Raw genomic sequence first — 8153 nt, 5'->3', positions numbered from 1 at the left:
CTAAACTCAGACTTATAGATACCGATTGTCGGGTTGAGCCCTTTTGAGCAGTCTTCAAATTGGGTGCATGGTTATGATGATTACATGTTGAACAGGTGGACCGTTACTGCAACGGGACTATATCTTTTTGACTATAAAAGTTTTAACCCTAATCAGTTCAACTTTGTGAAAAAAACTACTTGTATGGTTTTCAAAAGTTTTTCCTACTCTTTTTAGGGGTGCAAACGAATTGAGCCCCTCGCGAGCTACTCTGGGCCAAATCAATAAAAAAAACTCGAAACGAGTCGAGTTTTTTCAAGCCCGAGCCTCAAATGAAACTCATTTAGTTATCAAGCCTCGTGTATTGTTAAGTTCATCTCATTTAGACTTTTGTATATTAGTTACATTCCACACAGCAAAGCTAAAGCTAAGATTTTGCTTAATTAAGGTACTAGACGAGCTCAGGCCAAACATAAATCTGTTCAAGAATTTTCTTAAAATGCGTAAAATAAATTAAAACCATTATAAATAAATAAATAAGTCATAATAAACTAGCTAAACTCAAATTTAATAAAATGACACTAACCAAACTCAAACGTCCTAAAGAATTTGGTCTAATGGTAAGACACCAACCCTCCCTAAGTTGAAACGTAAGTTCGATTTCTACTTGTGTCAGTTCGAAAGATATTTGGGTAAAGTGACGAGTCAGAGCTTTCATCCCGGGTTCAAACCCAACGCAGAGCGAGAGTTTATGAATTTCATCCGGTTTTCGTGCATTGGGACGTTACAGTGTCATAGTGATGAAGAAGTCGACCTATGAAATGATCCCGAAAGGATAAATAGAACCCGATAAAAAAAAGTAGTAAATAAAAAAGAAACGAGCACCTGCTAGACTCCGGTAGTTAACTAACAGAAATCTCAAATTAGAGTTTTTGGTTCTTGTTGAGTCGTGGAACTGAAAACAGAATTCGAAAATGGTCGCAAGTAAACGAGGCGAAGCGGTTTACAGGATCTACAGAGCAGTGACGTATGCCCTAACACCGCTGATTAACCTTCATCTCCGGTGGCGCAAGTTCCGCGGCATCGAGCATCCTCTCCGGTGGCCGGAGCGGCTTGGTCAACCGTCTCTCCGGCGTCCTAATGGTTCACTCATCTGGTTCCACGCTGTTTCATTAGGTTCTACCACTTATTATTATTATTATTATTATTATTATTATTATTATTATTATTATTATTATTACTACTACTACTATTACTTACTTGCTTGATATTATTATATTTGATCATTTTTAAGTGTAATTAGAGATGTAAACGAACCGAATGTGTTCGGCTAAATGTTTTTGAATTGTTTGTTTATGTTTGATCGTTTAATAAGTGAACGGAGATAAACAAGGAGTTACGTTTGATTAACTATATGAACGAGCACGAGCAGAGGCAATGCTCGTTCAATTGTGATTGTGAACGTTTGCTAATGTGTTCGTTTGCATTTGTTAATGTTTGTTCATTAAAGGTTTTTACTTTTTAATACCTTTTAGGTCTAATTCAATAGGAATTTGAATTATCGAAGTTCGTTATAGTGTAATTAGGGCTGTAAACGAACCGAACGTTCATCTGTGTTTGTGAACGTTCTTTAATGTTTATTTGTTCGTTAAAGATATTTAATACTTGTTAATGAATTTTCTGATCTTATCAAATAGATTTAAGCGAAATTATTAACACTAAAATTAACGTATGAATATGAATGTTAGAGAAATCACCAACACAAACTTGGTAGCCAGACCGAACCGTTGACATTGACCATTTTCGGTAGCCAGATTAAATAAAATATTGTGAGTGTTCATATGTGTTTGTGTTCGTTAACCGTTTGCTTTTTTGATAAAAGCTTAACGGAAGAACAAGGCCTTGTTTAGTTTGGTTGTGTTTGCTTGTAGCCCTAAGTGTAATGATGTTCATGAGTTTACTTACGACTGTGAAAATGGTTAACAGGTGAAGGAATGTGTGTGGTTCCGGTGATTAAGCGGTGTGTTGAACGGAGACCTGATGTGACTGTACTGATGACTACAACTACAGCATCTGCATTGTAAGAATCGATTATGTTTTACTTTGTACTTGTTGTATTAGTTTAATTATTTGAAAATTTGAAGAATATGAAGTAGATGATAGATTATTTTGGTATTCAATCACGGAGGTTTTACACACTCTTACGGTATACTGTATTATCATAGGGCTGTAAACAAATCGAATGTTCAGCAAACTGTTCGTTCAGAAGTTTGTTTATGTTCGTTCGTTTAATAAATGAACGAACATGAACAAGGAATGTTGTTCAATCAACTAAATGAAAGAACACGAACACAGGCCATGTTCGTTCAGCTGTGTTCGTGAACGTGAACATTTGATAATGTGTTCATTTATATCCATACACATTGGTTAGTGTTTGTTCATTAAAGGTTTTTAATACTTTTAAATGAACGAACATGAACAAGTTACCGCCATTTGATTTACTTGTTTCCTACCTGGTACATAAATGAATAATATGCTTTTATCACTAATACAGTGAAGTACTCAAGCCTTTGCTTCCCTGTGATGTCATATATCAGGTATATTCTCTTCTATCTTATAATACAATTTCCGTTTGCAACCTTTCTGTATGATATCAGCTTTATTCATTATTATTTAGCAGAAGCACCATTGTGCTCACTGCTCGCGCATATACCTTTTTCTTCTGTTTCATCCTAAGGAGTTCTTTGTGAACTACTTAAAAAGTTAGTTAGAGGTTGGTTATCTTGTTTTGTGGGGCCCATCAGTTAGGTTTTTTAGTTTGTATTTGTATATGTACACTTCACAGAGGAATAAAAACATGTCAGTTTGCTCCAGTTGATACACCTGCTGCTGTGAATGCATTTCTTGAATATTGGAAACCGTATGCTCTTGTGCTAGTAGAGAATGAACTATGGCCAAATCTTGTTCTTAGTGCCTCAGCAAAAGGCGTAAGTATTTATACTCTATGTTATTGTTCTTGACTTCTTGTTTTGTGGGCCCCATCAAAATTCTTATGTGTTTTATTTTGTTTTTATTTTAATATGCAGGTTATGGTAGCATTGATAAATGCTCGAATGTCAATAAAATCATTTAATAATTGGTTGAGACCAGTTGTTCGGCCACTTGCTTCATTGATGCTGTCCAAATTCTCATTAATACTTCCATTGGTACGACCTCTTCAATATGTTATTAAGTTTATATGTACTTTAGTTCTAGACCCTTTGTGTTTGTGTCCTGTTGCAGAGCAATATTCAGGCAATTCATTTTCAGCTACTGCAAGCTCCACCATTTATTATTAACTTCTGTGGTGACTTAAAACTTGGTATATCCTTACTCCTTAGACTTTATTGATTCAGTACTTGACCTATTCATCTTGCCATCTCTAATGATAATGACTGATCTTGATATTATGTTGACTTGCTAAGGTACCGAAGAGTTGGTCAACATGAAAAATATGGACGATTTAAAAGAAAATATTGCTGGTAGATGTGTTTGGATGGCTTCATCAATACATAGGGGTGAAGAAGAAGGTGATGTACATTAGCCTTAAAATGGGTAATTTTGATACAAGTCAAAACAAATTTAAGTTGTGTTGACCTGAAACACTTCTAGTCCAAAAATTTTACAAAATAATTTTATATTGGTTTTATACAGTAATGCTTGGTGTTCATAGAGCCTTGATGAAGAAGCACCCCAATATCCTTACAATCATTGTTCCTCGTCAGCCATATCTTGGACAGGAGATTGCTTTAGTATGAATCCGTTGCAAATTTTTCCATACTATATAATAATTAATATTTCTTGTTTAGTATTTTACTAATAAGATTATAAGTATACAGCACATAAATTATTAAACTGTAAAACTTAAGAACAGAAATATATGAGAGGTGGCAATATGGTTGAGTTAGGTTGGTTGAAATATATTAAAAGTTTGGGTTGAAAGTTGAAACATACCATTTTTAGTATGCGCTAAAACGGGTCGGGCTGTCAGAAAAACATTTAGTTTCTATTTTGAAATTAGTTTTAAATAGTTATTGCGCTAACTATGATTACAAAAACAATCTTGCTATATAACATTGCTAACCCAAATCTTTGTATGAAAATGATTTTAGATGTTTTATGCATTAAAGATGGACTTGGTCAAACTTTCAACTCGTTTGACCTGGACCTATTTGACCCATTCTGATTCTAGCTGAACTTTGGGACAAAATTATCACCTCTAAAGTATATACAATTTCAGGAACATATATACTTGTGAACGAACACGAACGGAACATGTTCATATTTATTTGTTTTACTTTAACTAACAAACAATTGAACACAAACAATTAAACGAATGGGGTATTCTTGTTTGTGTTTGGTTGCTAAAAAAATAAGCATGTTTGTTGCGTTCGTTTATTAACAATATAAACGAATGGTTTACGAACGTAAATGAAAAAACATAACTTAACATAGATGAACAATCATAACTGAGCTAAAACCATTCAAATGCATTGTGAAGAACAATGTGTTGGGCCTAAAAAGTGACTAAAACTAAACTAAGTTGTAATGGGCCAAAAAGGTTTTAATGAATATATTAACGAATGTATACGAACAAACTTAACAAACATTAACTAATGAACGAACGAGACATGTGTTCAAGTGTGTTTGTTAAATTAAATGAAAAAAAGCTTTTGTTCATGTTCGTTTGTTTAACATAAACGAACTTCACACCTAATGGTTCATGAACTGTTCATTTGAATGTTTGGTTCATTTACAAGCCTAGGAACAATTACAAAACACTAGATATGCTCGATAATTTCAAGATATCAATATAGTTTGTTGATGATGAGTGCAGGACTTGCAGAAAAAAGGGGTGAATGTGGCATTGAGATCCAATGGTGATTCACTCACATCTGAAACAAGCATTTACATCGTGGACACATTAGGTAGCAAATTCATTATTTCACTTTTTTTTTAATTATTTTTGTGTTTGATTTCAAAATAATACATGTATATATACATGTATATAAATGATTATGTAGGTGAACTGAGGCAATTTTATAGATTGACACCTATAGCCGTTATCGGAGGTTCCTTTTTGCCTGATTTTACTGGCCATAATATTTGTGAGGCGGCTGCCGCTGGCTGTGCTGTTTTGACTGGTAAGCATGTGCCATTTAATTTTTATTTCTTTTCTATTTATTGTTTCATTACTGTTTTGGAACTTATATGGGTTCTTTTGTCTGGCTGATGTTAGGTCAACATGTTGGTCACTTCTCAAATATGGTTACGGAAATGCAACGGTTAAATCCTTTATCGATGATGCAGGTTAGGATCGTACTTAAGCTTCTTATTTGTTTCTAATTAAGAATATTAGGGATGTAAATGAGTCGAGACTGAGCTCGCCTATGCTCGAGCTCTACTCATTTAACTTAAGAGACTAAGAGAGCTCGTTTCGAGCTCTGTTACTAAAAGCTCGAGCTCGGCTTTTTTTTATTAATTCTTAATTATTTACATTTAAGCTCCCTAAAAACAAGATTAAAGTATTAAACCAAAGTTTATATTTATATGCTGTTATTAGACTCAAATATCTGGTGTGTTAGTTGTAATTAGGGGGTGTAAACGAGTTGAGCTGTTTGCCAGCTACTCGATATTGGCTTGTTAAAAGCTCAAACTGATCTGAGCTTAAGCCAGAATTGGAGCTTGTTTGATAATGAGCTTAGCTACATTATTTTTGCTTGATTAAATCAGTTTTTTTATTGTATAAATTTAAGAATATTTGTATAATATAATATTATATGAACATATAGTTATAAATTTTAGTTATATTTATTTTTTTAACAATTTAAAATTTTTAACAATTTACATTATTATGTGATATAATGTTAGTTAAATAATAAACGAGTGAAGTTTGTAACCTTATTTGTGAGTAGAACCTGGTCTCTATATTTAATTTTTGTAATACAAGAAAATGGGTGAATCGTTACAGGTAAGTGGTGGTCTGGAACTAGAAGAAAATCTAGATAAACTTATTAGTAATCCTGAAATTCTGGAAGAAAGACGTTTGGCTGCAAAACAGGCATTTCATGGTCTGTCAAACGGGGTTGTTGAAAATGTTTGGACTCTGTTGCAACTTCATATTTTCAGAAATAAACCCGTTCAGTTATAACATTTGCATATAACTGATTTGGATTTGACTTTTCTAGGCATGGTCAAGCGTGCATGTGTTGGTATTTCATTTTACTTGTTAATGGGACGATTTGGGTTACATGTAATATTTTTGGGTCAAATTGATTGAAAGGAGCGGTGCTCGTGTTTTGGTTTAAAACCGTCCAAGCCGGTCATATGTTGGTTTTTTTTTTTAGTTTTTTCGGTTGGTTTTGGAATTTTTAAGCCATACCGAAGTAACCGAACAATTTAGTTTACAATTTATACTCGAAGCCTGTTGGAAACAACCAATGTTGACCGTAGGATTTTATGCTATGTAACTTAACTTAGTATATTTTACTTGGCCCTTTAGTTATTTTAACTTATACTATCTATACCATGGAGTTGAATATTTAAGTTTTAACAAATGGAAACTATTGATATTTTTTTGTTTAATCAGATTTTGGGCGTTATTTTATTAGAGTCTAGTAAACCCAAACCGTGAAACTAAACTATTAGTAAGAATTTGATTTGGTTTGGTTTTGAATTTTAATGGTTTAGTTTTGGATTAAAGTTGTCAATAACTGTTATTGATGGTTTGGTTCATGAATTAGCCCAAAAAAACCGTTTAAACCATTGTATCGTGAATGCATGTGATTTTTTACTAGTTGAATATCATTTCATGAGATTCCTTTTTTTTGAACGGTCAACTAAGTAACGCTGGGTACCCCGTACGCGGCCCCTATTGGCTAAAGGTAGCCCGAGCCGGCCACTAGTCCGGACGGACGGAGCCCCTAGCGGTCCACTTGTTAAGGGATTCACCGGATAAAACCTGACCCCCACGCCCGCCAAACGGCACGACAGCGAGGAGCCGGTAAAACCGGGTGAGATCAGGACTCGAACCATGGCAAGTCAGGGTCATCCCTCATATCTCTCATATAAGTTGGTGGTAGTGAGGTTTGATCCCCCTACCTCTCACTTGTAAAGTGAGTGTTCTACCATTGAGCCACAACCAACTTATATTTTCACGAGATTCCTAATTGCAAACTTTTGTTATATGTTTTATTATTAGTATATAAACATTATTTATTTTTAAAAAAATAGAAAAGAAATAACTTTTGTTCAGTTGTATATATCTATGTTGCTAGATTGGATATTTGTATGGTCTAGGCTAAGATTCTCCATCCTTTGGTAAAAGTTATATCCCTAGAGTAACTTTTATCCGTTAAGCGACGGCCCTTCCACTCGGCACCGTTGGATCACTAAGGTCGACTTTCGTCACTGCTCGACGGGTGAGTCTTGCAGTCAAGCTCCCTTCTGCCTTTGCACTCGAGGGCCAATCTCCGTCCGGCCCGAGGAAACCTTTGCACGCCTCCGTTACCTTTTGGGAGGCCTACGCCCCATAGAAACTGTCTACATGAGACTGTCCCTTGGCCCGAACGTCCTGACACAAGGTTAGAATTCTAGCTCTTCCAGAGTGGTATCTCACTGATGGCTCGGACCCCCCCGCAAGGAGGCCTTCTTCGCCTTCCACCTAAGCTGCGCAGGAAAGGCCCAAAGCCAATCCCAAGGAACAGTGAAGCTTCATAGGGTCTTTCTGTCCAGGTGCAGGTAGTCCGCATCTTCACAGACATGTCTATTTCACCGAGCCTCTCTCCGAGACAGTGCCCAAATCGTTACGCCTTTCGTGCGGGTCGGAACTTACCCGGGAATCCGCCGTTTCGGCTACCACAATAGTATATTCCATCGCGCCCCTTTCCTGGAAAGTAGTAACTACCTGAGCCACAGAAGATGCTTTTTGACCAATAGCTACATAAACGCATATTACATTTTGGCCTTGTTGATTTAGAATTGTATCTGTTGCTACTGTTGTTTTACCGGTCTGTCTATCCCCAATAATTAATTCTCGCTGACCACGTCCTATGGGAATCATTGAATCAATAGCAATAAGCCCTGTTTGAAGAGGCTCATATACAGAACGTCGAGAAATAATCCCCGGAGCGGGT

At 35.7% G+C, this 8153-nt stretch overlaps 1 protein-coding gene across 1 annotated transcript; it reads left to right on the top strand.

Moving 5' to 3' along the window:
• The first annotated feature begins 208 nt into the window (after positions 1 to 208).
• Positions 209 to 6521, top strand: LOC143533807 (putative 3-deoxy-D-manno-octulosonic acid transferase, mitochondrial). The gene is made up of 12 exons (XM_077028468.1): positions 209 to 1155; positions 1966 to 2059; positions 2534 to 2576; positions 2844 to 2966; positions 3066 to 3185; positions 3262 to 3340; positions 3444 to 3548; positions 3673 to 3770; positions 4856 to 4946; positions 5043 to 5162; positions 5258 to 5328; positions 5990 to 6521. Exons 1-12 carry the CDS (start codon positions 954 to 956, stop codon positions 6167 to 6169), a joined length of 1326 nt encoding a protein of 441 aa, XP_076884583.1. The 5' UTR covers positions 209 to 953; the 3' UTR covers positions 6170 to 6521.
• Positions 6522 to 8153: the final 1632 nt, after the last annotated feature.

The sequence above is a fragment of the Bidens hawaiensis genome, unplaced genomic scaffold, assembly GCF_021521415.1.
Source record: "Bidens hawaiensis isolate Kalapana, Puna unplaced genomic scaffold, B.hawaiensis_p1.1 tig00009917_1, whole genome shotgun sequence".
NCBI classification, from domain to species: Eukaryota; Viridiplantae; Streptophyta; class Magnoliopsida; order Asterales; family Asteraceae; genus Bidens; species Bidens hawaiensis.
Note: the sequence above shows the minus strand (reverse complement) of the source record. Positions and strands in the feature narration are given on the sequence as shown.

Excerpts from the sequence above, each read along its gene's own strand:
- LOC143533807 (XM_077028468.1), top strand. The coding sequence starts at position 954 with ATGGTCGCAAGTAAACGAGGCGAAGCGGTTTACAGGATCTACAGAGCA. Across the intron at positions 2,060-2,533 it reads ACAACTACAGCATCTGCATT|TGAAGTACTCAAGCCTTTGC; the intron begins GTAAGAATCGAT and ends TCACTAATACAG. Across the intron at positions 3,341-3,443 it reads CTGTGGTGACTTAAAACTTG|GTACCGAAGAGTTGGTCAAC; the intron begins GTATATCCTTAC and ends TGACTTGCTAAG.